Here is an 18943-nt window from a genome sequence, read left to right as displayed (position 1 = left end):
GATGATGATGAGCTATAACTGCTGATCTATCATGAAGAGGAAGATGAAATTTAGTCTCTCTGTAGGAGGGGAATAAATCATCAACGGCACGTATAATATTTGTGTTGTGGCTGCTCTAAGGTGAAAAGCCCATGTTTCATCGCTGGCAAGCATGAAAATGCAGTGTGTACGCATCGCCGTTCCGGATACCGCAATAAACGCCTGACTCGGTGAATGTGCCGTTGGTTTTTGTGAAACACTTCTAATATCTCAAAGCCAAGCATAATGTGTGCAGTGACATTTATCTTTTTTTTTTTTTTTTTTTTTGCCTCCTGGAAACTTTATGAAACAAACTGGGTTCCTGGGAACAGTGTACACATTAATGTCAAGTATCAACACTGGGCATCTAAAAAAATCCACTTAAAAAAATATCAAATCTAATTGGATATAACTATACTGCTCAATTCTGCCTACAGTAACCTCGTTGGATTCAGATCCAATCGTCCGTCCCCAAGTGCTTTTTTTTTATTTTAATTTTATTTTTTAAAGGCAGGCGTCCTTCAAATCATGGAAATTTCAGAAGTAACACTGGCCATAAAGAAATGAAAACCTGAACGTGGAGAGGAGAACATTGATGGATAAGTAGAGAAGGAGTAATAATGGAGTTGTGTTTTCAGGTGATTAGATCTTAAAGGAGAGAAGAAATTTTAATAATATGCTCAAGTGGCACTTTTTCTTCACTTTTTGTTTGTCGGTTTGTTATGGTTTGGCAACTTCTGTTGCACAGCAAAGAAGACTGGTCAGAATGCATGTCAATTTTCTGATAATTTAAAAAATGTTAAAATTAAAAGGATACTGTGTTTGCATTTAGCTAATCATTTCTTTGTTTTGAAACCTCTAAACAGTAAAACAGGTATTTTGTCCCACTGTAAGGTGAAAAGCTTAGTGATATGAAGTTTTAAACATCAAGGATCCACATATTTCTGTCAAAAGCACAGTTGCCAGGTTACCAATGTACAGCAGGTTCTGCTTCCATTACACTTAGCTCAAAACAAGCAGCACCTGTGTGAAGACTAGTGAAGAGAATGTGAGCACACTGTGTGTAGTCATTCAGTGAATTTTACAGAAATGTATTCAGGTTTTATCAGAACAGATATTTAAGCACAGCCTTAGGCTGTAGATTTTGGTCCTGTCTGAAGATCGTCACCATATTGATATATAACTTTCATGTTCCACACATAGTTAGCTTAGTTGGCATTTTAGGTAATTACATTAGGCAGGTGTGGCATTATCAAACCGAGGAATTGTGAGCCCTATATGTACATTATACTTCCCACCGGAAGTGGGACCTGGTTTCCTGTCTTACATCTCCAGCCCTGTCTGTCTCGTGCAGTGAAAATTCTACCTGTCCAATTGATCCAGTGCTGACATTGTAAGGCCACGGACATGGGGGTCGGCTGTGAAAGAAATTGTGTGAAGGGATTTTCACCGTGACGTGCCTTTTCGGTGGAGTCCTTGCGCGAGCTCCGTCTCAGAGCAAATATTTAACAGGCGTGAAGTCAGCACTGTCTTGTAGTAAAAACCCAAACGTCTGGGGGAAACGTGAACGTAAATGGGAGAGCAGACGCGATTACTTCAGAATGTATTTAAAGCCCGGCGGAAACCACTTACTTGACGGGGGAGAAAAAAAAAACACAGACGGGAAATTCTGAAAGGAATACTTCTGTGGATGTGCGGTGCTCTATTTCGAAGAGTATAAATTCGCATTTCTACAAACAGGACTCATTTGCATTTAAAATGATACATTTTAAGTATGTCATAGTCTCGTTTGAAATTTATACTGAAAAAAATCAAGAGCGTGTCATGATAATTGTCAGGACGGCAATAACGATATTATCACTAAACCAGATGTTATTTCAGAAAGTTCCAACGCAAATATATAGCCTAATAATGTGGTGCAGCAATGCAGTGATTACTCAGTCTTGCATGGCTATGCTATTGCAACAGCGGCACGTTTTAACGAAACGATAGTTGCAAGAAATATTATATTTTGCAGAAGGTGCAGTGCACATCTGACCATCCTTGGGTTTGCGTGAGTCGTACTGTCGGGAGCCCTTTAAATTGCACAGCTGCAACTTTAAGATTCTCCCCCCCTCCTTCAGCGCCAACAATGGTCTTTACCGGGCTCTGCTCCCAAAGCAGAAATTGTAACATGCCATATTTTACCAATGGATATTTTTGGACAACGAAATGTCACCGGTAATCTAGGGCATTTCCAGGTTGTGAAAATGACGGATTTGGATTTAACCTCGGTGCACATCCCCAAATTGTCCGCGTTCACGTCGTTGCTGTATTCGAGGGAAGCTTTTTCGTAGGATTGGATGCAAATGGTCCTGAAGTGGGCAGCTGTGTGTTCCTATTAGCTCGCGGGAGACTGCGGTTGTCATTGATCTTTTGAAGCAGCGGACACAGAGGAGTGAACCGTAAGTATCGCTACGTTGTGAAAGCAAAAAGCCGACGGAAATTGTTTTGTCCTTCACTCGGTGTCTGTCGGTATTTTATCCAAAAAAATCACGACCTGTTAACAGCGTGCACGTCCTGCAAGGTGAGGTGTAAAGATCCCCGTACAAAGAAGGAAACTTCTCGTGGATGCGCGAGACGCCGGTTATAAAGAGGTCGATGTGAACAAATGCTCGATTACACCAATATTTGCATCACCTTATTCGGCGACATCTCTGGGTTGCAGGGAAACACTGACATGAGGCTTCTTTGAGTTTTACTCAAAGAGACGGATTTAAAGGGGATGGATAGGAATGATGTAATGCACACGAGACAATGGCCAGAGCTTTTTTCTCAATTAACATGACACCGTAGGGAAGACACCACTAATTTTTTCTTCTTCTTTAAGACAAAAGATGAAACGTAGACATAAATTGCATCCATGGTCTTTTATTCAGAAATGTATATTGTGAAACGGGAAATATTGAAGTGCACGTGCCCCTCCTATTGCTGCTGTTCGTCTATGAATAATGAAAAACGACGCTATTCACACCTGTGAAAAGAACGAACACGAAACGACACGCGGTGCCGTACACACATGCATATGCAGAGCGCGTGTGCGCTCATGCAAGTGTCCTTGAGTCAAAAACAGTTGGGAGCATTGTTATTTGATTAACCACATGGGATTTGTGCCATTTCCCTTTTTATGTTCGGTCTATTACCGGTGGTGTGCTGCACTAGATAAAATGGGTGCACTCCATATTTCTAATATTGCTTCTTTACACAGAGAGTGTGATGTCACCCTAGACTGCAATTACATGTATAGTGGACGGTGGGGTTGCAGAGCATGCCGTACATGTGATGAGAAGCTCGTAAAATGATGATGTCATGGATGTGGTTGTGGTCTCATTTGGTATAGAGCAAAAAGAAATCTACAGGTTTGCCCCTAAAATTTTATCAAGTTGACCTCACTGATTCACTTAAACTCAGATGGTGGCTGGCCTTAATGCCCCCCCCCCCCCACATCTCCCCCCCACCCCCTCCCCCACCTCCCCATGGTACCTTTTCACACTTTAAGAAGCCGCGCCCATTCCTTAATGACATCACCAAGATGAAGCTCAGTGTCTTCTCCACCTCATAGGAGGCCCATTAAAGAAAAGAAAAAAAAAAAAGGGACAGTATCTTATGTGGAAATGGTTAATTTCATAGCGGTGCCCCTCTTAATTGGTCTAATGTCCTGCACATACTCTGTTAGAGAAAAGAAATTAGTAAAGAAATTAGACTCTTTTTTTGCAGTGCCAAGGTACAATGAAAGAGCTGAAAAGTTATCGTCATTGTTATTTATGCATTTATGCAAAGGCAGACCCTTTAAAGTAGGATCTCTTTTAGAACTATGTTCTGGAACATTAACGTTGCTGGTTTTACGTCAATATCGCTATCGCTGCCTATCGTAATGTGTTGTGTTACTCACAAGGCCACATCCCCTGGCGTAGGTTCCCTCTCACAGAGCAGTGCCTGTTGATCTCTGTGCTCTGTGTTGGCGACGTGTCACGACCTTCCCTGTGCAGAAACGCGACGGGGAGGGAGGGAGGGAGGCGGTGCGCCGGTTCTCCTGGCTCGAACGCGAAAACGGGGAGAAGGGCGTGAAAACGCGCCGGCGTTTGATCTCGCGGTGCCGTCGCGTCACACGGCCGCCGGGGTCGATCCGCGTGACGGATTTTACACTCTGATGCGCTGCGAACAAAAAAAAACGGTCCTCGATGTAGAGACGAAACCCCTGGAACACGTCAGTTACAGAATCTGGGGATTCAAACTCGGGGAGCAGAGAGGATTGTGGGAATAGGTGCCTGCTGTAGACTGCAGACAAAAATGATATGGACGAGGTGACCGTTACGTCACCCGTTGACTTTCCATGGGCGCGCGAGAAGTGTTTTTGAAGCCGCGGAAGTGCAGTTTTCCGTGGCGCCACGTTGCACAAATTGGAGTAGAGAACACTGGGGGGATTTTCCTGTGGCCAGGAAGTCTGGGCCAGGTCCAGGCGTAGTTCGATTAACAGTCTGGAGCCACTGAGATGGCCAAAAAAACGTCAATATAAAACCGGTGTCTTAACCACTGCCACACTGCCACTAGACACGGGGTCCTTGGGACTGAGTCCCAAAGGCGGCACATTTTTTCTAGTCTGAGTTGGAAACTAGTGTCGCGAGACGGGTAGGCTCGCTAGACTTGGAATTGGTCGAAGCTGGACCACATGCACAACTGGAATCGTGAATGAGGTCAGCTGCTGTTGGGGAGGGAGGGGTGCGGAGAATCCCTTTGGCACCACTGTCAGGCCCCGGGGGGGTTCCCCCCTTGGACCCAATGTCACTTTTGAAACTCCCACTAAATTTCTACTGTCTGTTACTCAAACCGGACATTACGTTGTCCGGTCAGGACCGCAAACCAGACGTGTGAAAATATTTTGAAAACCGGACGTCTGGCAACCCTATGCACAGGGTAACGCAGCAGCGTGGCTTCTCCCTGGTCTGTAAAGCAGTTAGACTGCTGTGTCATGCCATTCTCCAGGTCTGCTCCAGTTGGGCAGCAACGTGCAAATGAATGGCGGTCTCTTCGCTCTACCCGCTAATGGACCGTAATGGCCTGTCTTAAACCAGAGGATGTGTATATCAAATACTGCTCTCCTGGATTCTATTTTTTTTTTTAATAACTCCTGCTTGCATATGGATTATTTATATAGTTTCCAGCTGATTACTCTCGTGCTTTTCTTTCCAAGGCCCCAGTGGGGAAAAAAAATGCTCCCTGTAAAAATTTGCAAAGAGGTTCTCCAGAATTTATATGAAGCCTTCATCGATTATTTCAGTCTCCATGTCATAATACAGGGACCAACTCTTTCCTAGGCTTGACAGGCCAGTTCAAAAACATACATCAGTTCTGAAATAATATGAAAAATTTGCAGAAGGTGAACTGAAATAATATCAAAAACACCAGAAAGTTAGCTATAAATATCCCTTTAAATATTAACCCGAGGGACAGTTCCTGCAGGACTCACTGATTGGCTGCATTGCCGTGTAGAGCTCAGTTGGTGGCGCAGGGATATAGATGAAGTGGATTGGTGTCCACTGCAAGCACTTCACTCGACCAATCAGTTCCTTGTTCCAGCCTGTTTGACTCCTCCCACTAGTTCAGAGCCCGTTAGTGATGTAACGACAGCTGGAGAACACGGCTGATGACCGCCCTCAGGGAAAAGGAGTGGACGGCGATTATCCTTCCTGATTGGCTGGAAATTTTGGCTGCCAAGCAACACTACATATACATCACACTGCTGTGCGACTGACTGGCTCATACTATAGTTGACCGTTCTGGATCATAAGATTGTGGACCACACTGGATCATGTTTGTCCGTATTACATTGGACTGCTCTGGACCGTATTGTTGTGGACTGCTCTGGCCTATGCCGTATTGGCCCATTGACCATTAAAAAAAAGCAGACCGTTATGGCCCATATTGTGATGGACAGCGCTTTATGTCCCCATTAACCTGTTCCCGCTAAGGAGATTATCCTCGGACATTAAGGCGGCGAGATTGACGATTTGTTGTTGCCAGAGCAACGGTGTGTGTGAATCCGTTGCAAGGGGCCCTCATTTATGAAGCTGATGAAGTCTTCTCACCCCGTTTCAGTCAATCGTGCTTGACACCGCCCACTCGGATAATGAATTGAATCCCTTCCAAGTGGATGATCGATGCCCTTCCTTGTCTGGGCAGGAAATTCACTCTGATTTGACGAGGCGGAGTTCGCCTCGATGGCCACTCCGTCCTTTCGTCATGTGTTTGTGTGTTTAAGATGCATACAACAAAAAAAACTGCTTTCATTTTTAAATCAGAGATTCAACGTGTCATGAAATCCCACTGTTTGCCTCGTAATTATTTGCACCGAAAGTCATATCATGAACCATTAAGTTACAGATTCAGTCTGATCTCTGTATGCCACGTCCATTAAAATTAGGCACGTTAAATTCCTTTTTTTCTTCCCCCAGTTTTTGGCAAAAAAGTAAGGCAGTAACAGAAAGGAATTGGTAGTGTAATTTAAGGGAATGCGTTAATTGGTCTACCAGTTTCCAGCTTTCATTAACCTTTGAAATTCTGTTGGCTCTGCAATTGAGATATTGCGCCACGTCAGCCATTGTTTTGTGTTTTTACACAAGGTGTATCCTGTAACATATTCAGCTACTTGGATTCAAGCAGCTCCAGACAGACTGGAATTGACTGAAAAATAATTACGCCAAAGATGAGCCTGTTAACTTTCATTAATTTGCCTCCGAGCGCACGAACAAACAGGGGGAACTGGCCACGTTTAGCTAAACCTCGATTATGCCGTTCCATTAATCTGTGATGGACTTCTTTTTAAGCGAAGGCCTGGGGTGGGTTGGTTTTGTTCAAGGTGTGCGAGTGGCAGGTTTATTATATGATCTTCAGTGGCACGCTGTATTCTTTCCCCCCCTTAATGAACGTTTTGGTGCCGATGCGCAAATCTCGCCTTCCAGCTCATCGTATCCGTCAGATTCCCTGCGTCCACGAAGTCCCCCACAGTAAGCGCTTTCAGGTTCTCTGAGACGCTGTGGGTGCTAAGCACTGCACGGTGGGAGCCTTAGAGAGAAGGTGAGGTGAGGTCTCTGCCACACACAAGCTCTGGTCGCGAACGGACGCGCTCCCTGGCTTGCGTCTGTTCGCAGGGGCCCGGCCGGCTTTGGTTTCGCTCGGGGGTTAAATGATGAGGTTCTGGTGTTGTGGCCACCTGTGTGGCGTGAGGCTCCACCGGACCATTGCTGTTCCCGCCCGGTGTCAACACACACACACGCACACACACACACACACACACACACACACACACACAACAACACACAGCACACACACACAAACCACCGCGCACAACGCAACACACACCCAACACCCCACCCCCCACACACACACACAACACCCGGAGGTGAGCCGTCGCTCTCAGACAGGAAGCTGGGGCAGAGATTGGGAACAGAACCGTGTGTGTGTCCTGTTTCCCCTGAATAATTCATCCGTTGGCATATGGCAAAGCAATAAAGCAAGTATCCTCCTCTGTAGACGTGGGAGGCTACAGACGGGACACGCGGAAACAAGAGGCGCGGGTCAGAATAGGAGCACTCCATGGATGCCCCTCACACATCAGCGGTTTACACGTATTGGTTTAAATACAAAAATGCATAGCGTTAATACTTAGTGGTGTTAACTCTATGACTTACCTCCATATTCAGACTAAAATTATCCACACATTTGATAGGAACGTGCTAAGAAAGGCTGTATAAAATATAAACAGGTGATGATCTAAATTGTATGCTCAAAAATGGAATAATGGTATTCTTTTATACTAATGCAGTCGTTCAGAGAAAATGACTTTATTTAACACGTAATTATTTTTTTTTCCAAAAACAGGTCATTTAACTGTCCCTTAGTTCATATGCTGTAACTACCCTATTTTGGCGGTCAAGTGATGTGAAAGCTAAGTACTGTAACCCATGTTGCATTTACATGTGTGATTTCATTTGTAATATGTGCGGTTATTGAGAATGGGTCTACTGAGTGTGTTCTCATTAAAGGTCAGAGAGAGTTCCAGTACGGGCCGTTGGCTTTATTTATTTATTTATTTATTTATTTATTTATTTATCGCATTTCACATAAAGTTTTCACCTCAGCCATGGGCTAACAAATACACAGCCTGTCTTTTTCTGCTTCCAGCGCTGGGCTGATTAAAGCAAGGCTTTTTAAAATTTTATTTAGAAAAGGTACTCTATCTCTGACACCATGCAAACAAACCCATTCCTCCAGCTTTCTCAAACCTGCAGCTTCTTGATGATGATGTATTCCTTTATTATAGTGTGGTGTAGTGGGCGGGGAACTGGGCCCTGTAACCTAAAGGTTTGATTCATAGGTGTGACAATGCCTTTGTACATTGAGCAAGTCTCTTAACCCGAATTGCTTCGGTAGAAATATCCAGCTATATAAACGCATGCTGTGAAAAAATGATAAATTTGTGTGGGTGGCTGTGGAGAAGAGCATCTGTTAAATGCCTGTACTGTAACTACAAGGCCACACGGACTCCTCTGGTTCATATTTGCCATTCTGGGAGTTCTGGTCCGTCAAAAATTGTATTAATAAAGTGGAAACTCAAAAGGAGAAAACCTTCCACATTGTGATGCTTTGGATCTGAGGCTTTGGGACTGCTCTGTTTTTATTAAGTGCAAGTGCGGATCAGAGATGCGCAGAGATTCATTTCAGACCTCGCGCTTGGAAAGGGGCCTTGGCGTATAAATTGTGCGCGTTGGCATTTGGCGGCGTTACCCGTGTTGCGAGGGGATCCTTATGCGGGGAACTCGGAGAGAGAGAGGCTAGCCTAAAGAAGGAGGAGGGCCAGGGCGGACCAAGCCTTTGAGCGTTTTTGGCACGGTTAATCAACAGAAAAAAGACATGGCTGACATTATGTCTACAGCTCCCTCCTTCCGCTCGGTCCTGCTCCTGTATTACGTTTCGGGTTCTACACGCACCCCGCCTCTGGAATAACCTGCCTGCTGACCTTCCAAATATTGAAGCATTGAAGGGTTTCAGGAAAAAAAAACTGAAAAACATATCTTTTCACCGTAGCGTTTGATTAAGGGAATTGAATTGGTTTTATTTTGGTTTTATGGTATTTGCTTTACTGCTGCTTCCAATGCTGTGTGATTACTGTGGTTGCTGTATTTTTTTATTATAATTGTATCTGTTGTATCTGAACTGCTTGAGTAAAGCATATTGAGTTGCTTCCTGTAGGAAATGTGCTATATAATAAAATCTGATTTGACTTGATTTGATATATTGCATGCATATACTGCTTTCATTGCTAATGCCATTATCCTCCTCCTCTTCATTTGAAGGAAAATTCATAAACATTGGTATTTACCGAAACAATATTCTCAAATAACCCGCAATACTGCATTTAATTTATGATGACATTGTTATTGCGGTGTAATTGAGTTATGTTGTTACAAGATATTATTGCAAAGCCCTCCACCTCCAATCCCAATCTTCGGCTGTAAGCACCAGTTTAAGTTTAAGGTTCCTGTTGCCTGTGAAAACTGATACTTGATTGGCACTTTCACGTTATTGCCATACGTATTGTAATTCCATGTGCTGTAACGATGTTATCTTTAAGCCATAAGACGTAATCATGTTTCACTTCGTCAAGTTTTATGCTAATTAAAAAAGCAATAAAGCTTTTTGAATTTGAACTTGATTTTTAATGTCAAAACCCCCTCCCTGAGTGTTTGGGGGTGTGAAAAGGGCAGACAGGCATAAGACGAATAATGCTAGTAGAGTATTGGGGGGGGGCGGGGGCGGTGATGGGCGTTGGGGGGCATAGTGATGAGTTAGAATGTACCGGAACACAAGAGAAGCTGGATTTGATTTCACCGTTTCCCAGTCTGAGAGAACATCTATCAGTCTGTCGCAAGATTTGTGAGCGTGTGGAGGGTACAAGCGTGCAAGGGTACATGCGTGAGAGGATACGAGCATGCAAGGGTTTCGAGCGTGAGAGGATATGAGCGTGCGAGGGTTTCGAGCGTGAGAGGATAGAAGGGTGCGGGGGTTTCGAGCATGCAAGGGCTTCAAGTGTGCAAGGGTTTTGAGCGTGCAAGGGTTTCGAGTGTGCGAGGGTACGAGTGTGCGAGGGTACGAGCAGGTGAGGGTTTTGAGCTCGCGAGGGTATGAGCATGAGAGGATACGAGTGTGCGAGGGTACAAGCGTGAGAGGATACAAGCGTGCGAGGGTTTCGAGCGTGAGAGGGTACGAGCATGTGAGGGTTTTGAGCGTGCGAGGATACGAGCGTGCGAGGGTATAAGCGTGAGAGGGTATGAGCGTGCGAGGGTATGTCCCACGCTTCACGAGTCTCCTGGGCTTCATATTTGAGTGTGTAAAACTCAAGGAGAAGCGTTTGATTGGCTGTGCTGAGTGTTCATGAACCAGCCTCGGGCCATCAGCCGCGCGTGTACTTAAATTAATTTCAAGCTCCGCTGCTAACCGCGAACATTTTCTGGGAAAAGTCCAGTCTTGAGCCAATCATAAAGGTACGCTGGATATTTTTATAATTGAAATACAAAATTACGTATTCTTAGGGAAGTTTCTCATTGCTTATTGTTGCTAAGTGCGTGATACACCCGTAACTCAAAACTTAATTTGCCAAATTTTTAAAAACCTGTCAGCTGTTTACTGTGTCTGCATAACAGGTGTGTTTTGCAGGACGTCTCTGTGCTTTAGAAGAATCGTTCTGTGCGTCAGGAGAATTACGAAATTCCGATTTCATAGATATCCACTATAAGATACAGATGCCACTGAAATAATGTATTTTAAATGGCTTGTAAGATTTAAATAAGTTTACACTTCCGCTGGTTTGAACATGCAGTGCTTCAGAAGTGTGGTCTTTTCGTCAGCAAACCTGAGTTTGAATTACACGGATGTAGTGGCATCCCTCTAGACAGACACAGTTCCTGGTGATGGCATATCCAGCACGTCTGGCTCTGAGGCTTCACTCAGCTACAGGAAGCTTGGGCAGAGACTGGGAAGAGAATCTCTGTGCCCTGTGCCCGAATAATTCATTAATCTGCACATGGCAAAGGCATGAGCCAAATATCAGTCTCTCCAGACTCCAGGGTAATGGGGCATGTGGAAAAAAAAAAAAAGCATGGCACATTCTGAGCTCCCCGGTGTCTGAGGAACAGATTCAGAGAGCTTCGGCGGCGTCTAAAGGTCAGCAAAGATCAGCCCCCGCCCCTGCTCCAGCCAGGCCGCAGCAGTGCATTGTGGTATAGATCCTGTGCGTTTGTGTGAAGAATCAAAACGGAAGGCACAGGCTGACCCACAAAGCAGAACAAGCGTGAAATCTGTCACAGGGCCGTCCAGCCTCCAAGACGCGGCCGGGGTGGGGGTGGGGGGTCTGTGGGGAGCTGGGGGGGGTGGGTGTGGAGAGGCGGAGGGGTTTGACTCAGAGTTCCGCGTGAGTCAGTCGTGGTCATGTGCCATCCTTGCCGAGAGACGCTACACCCCCCCCCCCCCGTGTTAATTGTGTCAGGTTAACTCCTGAGGGGCTGGCACCACACTTTGATCGAACCCGAACCTGAAGAGACCGTCCTTCCTTTCCCTATTTCAGCGGCGGCCTTTGAGCCGGAGCGCACCGGTCGTTACTCAGCCAACGGTGTGGCCCGTGACACCGTTACATGAGATATAAACTTCTAACTAAGGTACACTTTCAATGGGGCCCTGGGGATTTCCAGATCTCTTCCCCCCCTCCGACCGTGACGGTTTGGGGTGTGATCTTTGAAATGGATATATAGTTGGATGTCTTTACTCGTGAGCGTGTACGTTTTTTACAATGCCATTATTTTGGGACTCCCAAGCGGCACATCCTATTGATCCTTTTGTTCTTATAGAGCAGTAATGTGCACTTCAGTTCCAGGATGGGGGGGGGGGTGTAATTGGCAATGTTTTCTCCCCCATTGCTCAGTAGGGGCTCTTGAGATTGATAAAATGTTGTTTTGATGAACATTTTTTCAGCTGGCGAGTCCATACGGCAGCGATAGTCTTGTCATTAGTGATTCTTGAATACCAGTGAAATGGCATTTCATGTCTATTTATAGAGCTGAAGGAGGTCAATGTAAAACGCTTCAAGACATATCACTGTTGCCATCAAGCAGTGTAAAATAAAGATTCAGAAGGCCCGTGGTTTGTGTAATGAAGTATGTATGCGATGACTCGTGGCTTGCAGAGCTATACCTCCCTTGGATGGAGGCATTTATATTTTAGCATTGGACATTTTCCCCTTTGAAGTATAGTAAAATCTGAATCTGTTGGCGTAGACCTATTTGGTTTGCTATAGTTTGGGCGTTCCAAGTGTTCTGAATGTTCAAACATTTTCTGAAATGCTTGTTTTGATTGTATACACTGTATATTTAAAATAGCCTGCAAGTTAATGTTTAAGTATAAGTAAGCTTAGAAAACTGGGATTGTCAGTCACCTGGGATACTCTGTCTAAACCTGTTGGTTAGGCATAACAGTGCTGTTAAATTAGCCTAACAAAGTCTATAAACTTATTCTTTCACTTCCTGTATTCTAAATGAAATGCCATGTCACGCAAGGATACCCTCACCATCACATCCCATAGATTCCATCGATAAAAATAGTCCAATGCAATGGAACGTGACTAGTTTCACATGCTTGAAAGTAACTGTGTAAAAATAAGATCAAAAACTTAAAAATTTGACCTTTGATCCTCGGTACCCTCTGACCCCTGTGTCCCCGCCCCCTGTGTCCGCAGGGAGAGATGATGTGCGAGGTGATGCCCACCATCAGCGAGGACACGGCGCTGAGCCAGCGCGGCTCGCAGAGCAGCTCCTCGGACCCGGACTCGCACTTCGAGCAGCTGATGGTGAACATGCTGGACGAGCGGGACCGGCTGCTGGACACGCTGCGGGAGACGCAGGAGAGCCTGGGCCTCACCCAGCAGCACCTGGAGGACGTCATCTACGACCGAGACTCGCTGCAGAGGCAGCTCAGCTCCGCCCTGCCGCAGGTAGGAGCCCCCCCCCCCCGAGCCCCGCCCCAAGCCCTGCCCAAACCCCACCCCAGGCCCCGCCCACTTTGTCTCCTTCACCTTCAAAACTGACCAATCACGCTTCGGCGCTAGCTTGAAAGTTAGCACTATGAGGTCTTATTTATGGGGGGATGTAGGACATATGAGAGTAGGAATGCTGATCGAGGGTCTGATCAGCTTTGCTCATGGAACATGTTAGGATACGGGCAGAATCCTGATCCTGCATCAGCACCGCTGTTCACTTTGTAAGCGCTAGTCCTGGGCCTCTTTCCAATCGCGTATTTTACCTCCATGCATCATTTCCTCACGTCCTTTGCTCGCTTCCTTAGCTCCACCCAACGGAGGACGCAAGGAAAGGACGCAAGGACGGGCGAATCGAGGAAACGTGTATCGGGAAATAGGAACGTCCTTGTTCAGTCAAGCGTCAGTTTGCAGTCATGTCAATTACAGACATGGCGGATGGGGATAGTTGGATCCACTGGTCGATTGTTTATACATTTTGAAAAAAAATACTTCTATAAAGGAGTGTTTCCTTGCTCAAGCATCCTTCAGGTGCCTCCTAGCTCCTCGCTCCTTGCTTCTTCAAGGAGCATTTAACGGGTTGGAACGTCCTTAAAGGTGGCGGACCTCGATCGATTTCCGGGTCAGGCGAGGACTGACGAGGCAAGGACGGATAAAATAAGCGATTGGAATGCGCCCCTGGTCTCGCTATATAATGCTGTTCTGCGCCCTGCTAGCAGAAGTTCAGTGAACCTTTTATTTTATCTCAGTTTGGGCTTGAGGCCTAATTGATTCTATTTTGAGGTTACTCCAGGCACCCACTGATGGAGAGAAAAGGCTGATGTGGTATTAGGTTGGGCAGGCTAACCCTGAGTTCTGCACATTTTGCAGGTGGAAAAATTATTGTTCTTTGCCTGAAATATTGCCCCAAAAATTTCCCAGTAAAATCTGAAATATGACAGGCTTTTTTCCTCCTTTAGTGCCTATGTTGTTTCATCTTAGAGGTATGACTAACCACCATTGAAGTTTCTCTATGCAGTGTTGTGTGTGTGTGAGTGCGTGCGTATGCGTGTGTTTGCGTGTGCACATGTGTGCATGTGTGCATGTGTGTGTGTGTGTATCCCTGTGTATGCTTGCCTTCCTGTGTAAATTTTTTTACAGAAAGTAAAAGTTGAAATGTTTCTAAACTTTTTTTGGGTTAATTTTTTTTTATTGAAATGCCAACAGTTAGTCAGAAGTTAGTAAGACAGTCACAAGATGTGAACTTGAGAAAGGCCGCTGCCTAGACCTCAGGCGCTTACCGATGACGCTGCTCCTTTCAAACGTGAAAAAGCGAAATATTGGGGAGGGGGAGGGGGAGGGGTGTGCATTACCGTTTCTTCTCTTTTGGAGAGAGAGCGTGAGCAGCTCGTACTCAAGTGCACTGTCTCACTTCTCGTTTTATCCATTTATTTAATTTAATGACTCACCGTGACCAGCCGCGTCTGTTTACGCGAAGCTCGGCGGCCGTGTGGGCTCTCTGTGTGTAACGACCGCGCGCCGATGACGCGCTAACGCTACCGAACCCTCGCAAGTAAGATGTCATTTCACCATCTGGCTCCCCCCGTCGATGTCGTTCACACGCAGACGACTCCACAAATTAACTTGGCGCTGTTAATTAGCCCGCGTGATATCGCTGCCATGCCGATTGTTTCTGAAACACGATGGAAGGCTTCTTTCGATTTTTAGGCCACTCGCATCATCCCAGTTCTGTTTCACTGTCTGTACTTTCAAAAAAATGTAACAAGAAAAGAGGCTGAATTTTAATCCCCCCTTCTCTGATAATTGAATGTGTAACAAGCAGCTATTACATTGTTTAATTAGTAAGCTGAGGCATTTATCTTGACTGACAGGATTAATGATTGTACATCTGATGCATCTTTTAAGCTCTGTAACTTCTTTAGAAAGCGACTTTTTTTTTTAATTGTGGAAATGTACCTTACAGTGTCTCAAAAGGGATTCAAACCTGCATCTCTCAGATTCAGAACTCCTTAAACAATGGCACTCTGGGGAGAGCCGACTGTGTCTTATTAGCACATTTATTCACCTCAGATTTCTCCATCATTATGATGGGTTTCGGTTCGCTGTCGGCCAGTGCAGTTGCTCTCCGGCGCAGAAGACGATGCTCTGAGCATCGCGTTTGGAACAAACGGCTTTTATGTCAGCCGAATATAAAGTCTTCATTGTGGGGAGAAAGGAGAGAGGGTGAGCATCACCACCCTGCTTTTCCCTCCCTTCTTCTGCGGTCTCGTCACACGGTCACAGACGCAGCTGGCGAGAAGGAGGTCACGCTAGCGACTGTGCATACGTGCTTTAGCGGATGACAGCGCTCTGGTACGGCGGATAAGTGGCAGGTGGCTCGCTCTTCGTTGGCGCCTGGTGACTGCGGGGAGAAAACCGAAAGAAGCAGGAGCTCAACCTGATTCTGGTGGTACCCTACTCCCCCCCCCCCCTCCCCACAATCTCACAACTCCACCTGTAAAGGACAAACACCCCCCCATCCCAGAAAACCCGGAAAATATCAGATTCTGGTTGAACCCCCCCCCCCCCCACAATTTCGCAATTCCACCTGAAAGGACAACCCCCTCACTCCTCCCCTTCCCCCCTTCCCATAAAACCTGGAGAAGCAGTAGTGTTTTATCTCAACCTGATTCTCGCTCTACCCCCAACACCCCCCCCCCCCATTCTGTAAAGGACAAACCCCCTCTCCACCCCCCCCCCCACCCCTCCCTCACACTCTCACGACGGCGATCGAAGCGATGGCGGTCACCAGCGGTGCCTCAGACACAGGCGACCTGCCTGGAGGTCAGAGAGCGGCTCCGTCTCACAAAAACACGGAGGACATTTTGCCTCTTGTCTGATTTTTTTTTCTGTATTCTGGAAATGTCAGAGAGGGGGGAGAGTCGCCGTGCTCGCTCGCTCTCTCGCTCGCTCACTCGCCATTGGCGGCCGTTTGAGGTGGAGCCGTTTCGTCCATAGGGTTCGATGTAGGCCGAAAACCCATCAGCCTTCCTCACAGGGCAGATGTGAGCAGAAATTTACACCCAACACGTACAGGTCTGCAACTGTCACATCCGTCACATTACACATTTTAAATATTCTTTTGATATGATTCCACCTACTCTCTGTTTCTTTGCCCTTGGTGGTACAGACAGGCAGGCAGACAGACAGACAGACAGACGGACTGAGAGATAGAGCATGTCTTACATGTGTTGCTTTGGTAATACGACTGTAGTTGTCCTGCCAATAAAGCAAATTGAAATTGAAAATTGAGAGAGATAGAGATCGAGAGGGGGGGGGGGAGAGAGAGAGAGTGTATGTCAGCACATGGCGAGTCACATGACTCTTGCTTCCTCTCTCTCTGAATAGCTCAGCTCATAGAGTAGGAAGCACTCAGCTCAGCTCAGCTAGTAAAACGGCCCTGGGGCCAAACAGACCCCCCTCCCTGTTTGCTATTTTCAGACACAGAAGCTGTTCCTCGTGTCCCCCCCATTCCTCTCACTTCCGCAGCTTAAAGTTTGCCCCGCCCTCCACTGGAGTGCGCTTTTGTACCATGGCCTGAAGGGTTTTCCTGTCCTTACAAATCATTAACCAATCCCCAGACCAGGATTTAACTAAATTTCCCAGTCAGGTCTCATTATTAGTTGAATCGGATTGTGAAGTGCCTTGATTTAACAAGGGTCTTTACTCACCGTAGTCCTCCTGGACCGCGGATTAGCAGCCATTGTGGTCAAATATAGACCAACGTCCAGCCAGACACTTGACCTGAGTTCTGTTCTTTTTTTTTTCCTGGTAGAATAATGTTAATGTCTCTTAATGGCTCTTGGCCCTGGGTACGTAAAAAGGGAGCAGGAACACGAGTCTGCCAGCGTACGCTGCTGCTATTGGGCATTCAGGCCCAGAGACGCCCATCACAGAGCTTCTCCTCTCAGCTAGACAGTAATGAGATACCGGAGTATTGATCGCTCGCGCAGATTGTCGTAATGAAGGCAGGCCTTGCAGCAGAGTACATGGAGTCTTGGACTGTACCACCAGGCAGCCAGACAACGGGGGTGAGCCTCGCTAAGCCACAGCGTAACCTGGAAGAAACCATAATCTGTAATGTAATGTAATGTAATGCAATAATCATGAGGAAGAAACCAACAACACTCCCCCCTCGCCCCCCCCCCCCGCCCCCAAAAAAAGATTCTTTAAGAAAAAATTTATTATAACTTATTATCATTAAGAATTAATATATATTAATAATAGTAAGAAATAATATTAATAATACGGATACTGCTACTACTACTACTACTACTAATAATAATAATAAAAATACTAATAATAATAATTGAGTAATGTATACGACATCGTTAAGTGCAATCTCACCCTCAGTCTTCCTTGCTTTTTCCCCTGCTGTTTTCTGCCAGGTTTGGGGTTTTTTTTTACCTTGAATTGAGGAACTGGGGACTTAAGTGTTTTTTCTGTTCATTGAGCATTTCTGGCAACCCTGGCGGTCCGTCTTGATCGATACCTTTTTAAAGGTCGCGTCTGATCCGGGAGACTCCCCCCCCCCCCCCCCCCCTTGTTCTCCCAGGGTGCAATCATTGATTGGGCGCTGTGGGACGGCCCTGTCAGACGTCCCGTCTCAGACGGGGCAGTAGCGGAGGACACGGCTCCCGATTACCCGCCCCACCGCTGACAGGCCTGTGTGGGAGGGGCTCTCTGATGTGGGCCCACCCCCCACAACCACCACCCCGCCTACAGAGTAAAAGCAACATCCTGTGGTGATAGTTTTCTTCATTTAATGGCCTTCCTTACATGCTTACATTTTAATTACCCCGCAGTGAACACTAACCCCACTGACTCCTGCGGGACGAAAGGCGAAGGTTGTGCTCAAAATGGCTACCTCTGCTGGGTTCCTTAAGGTTCTCAATCAGCGACCTTCTGGGCTCCGGTACGGACAGCGCCCTCTGCTGGAGAGAGAATAAAGCGGGCCCTGCTCAGGGCTAATCGAGAGACAGGGGGCCAAACTGCAGGTGCAGGCTTTGATGGCCGCTCGCAGGGGAAGGATTCCAGGGGTCAACTGCCATTGGCCACCGCTGGGCAGCACTGATTGGCTTCGTGCGTGAAGGGAATTGTGGGTACGGCGGTGTGGGGAGCCCAAGATACTATGGCAGTAAAAAAAGAAACCACATAAAAATAACCACATTTTTTTATGGGAGCCATGCATGTACTTTATTATCTGAATGCTTTTATTTTTTAGCCACACTGTTTTGTACTGGCCTCAGAGAGAGAGAGAGAAGAAAAATTTCAAGCTATACAATTCACAGCTGACCGAAACACCCCCCCAGCCATTTCTCACAGTCGCTTCTGCACTCTCTCAGGAGTAGATAGGGCAGTGGAGCTTTTTTTTATAAGACACACAGTTCTAACAATTAGAAATGGACACCCATTAGTCAAATGTTTGCACACACACACACCCACACTGTCTGTAAATATTTGGACAGAGACACAGTCTTTGTTGTTTAAACTCTGTGCTTCAGCATTTGAAATTAAACAATGAATATTGAGGTTACAGTGCAGACTGACAGGTTTAATTTAAGGGTGTTTATTGTACATCCATGTCAGGTGAATCATGTAGGAATTGAAGTCCTTTTTATTCATAGTTCCTCCATTTTGGGGGACCAAATGCACTTGGTTGAAAAATTGGGGACTATGTATGAAAAGGGCTGTGACTCCTACATGGATCTTTGGATGTGGATGAAATAAATGAATTAATAACTACCCTAAAATGAAACCTGACAG

General features: G+C 46.1%; 1 protein-coding gene across 1 annotated transcript in view; it reads left to right on the top strand.

The window, feature by feature from the left end:
* The first annotated feature begins 2148 nt into the window (after nt 1-2148).
* The window catches only part of ppfia2 (PTPRF interacting protein alpha 2), a 158972-nt gene continuing 142177 nt past the window's right edge, over nt 2149-18943 (top strand). The window contains exons 1-2 of the mRNA XM_064342029.1: nt 2149-2462; nt 12842-13096. Of these exons, the coding sequence (XP_064198099.1) occupies nt 12848-13096 (249 nt within the window). The 5' untranslated portion in view covers nt 2149-2462; nt 12842-12847. The remainder of the gene's footprint in view (nt 2463-12841; nt 13097-18943) is intronic.

The sequence above is a fragment of the Anguilla rostrata genome, chromosome 7 (genome assembly GCF_018555375.3).
Source record: "Anguilla rostrata isolate EN2019 chromosome 7, ASM1855537v3, whole genome shotgun sequence".
Classification (NCBI taxonomy): Eukaryota; Metazoa; Chordata; class Actinopteri; order Anguilliformes; family Anguillidae; genus Anguilla; species Anguilla rostrata.
The sequence above is the reverse complement of the archived record's forward strand: the minus strand, read 5'-3'. Positions and strand labels throughout refer to the sequence as shown.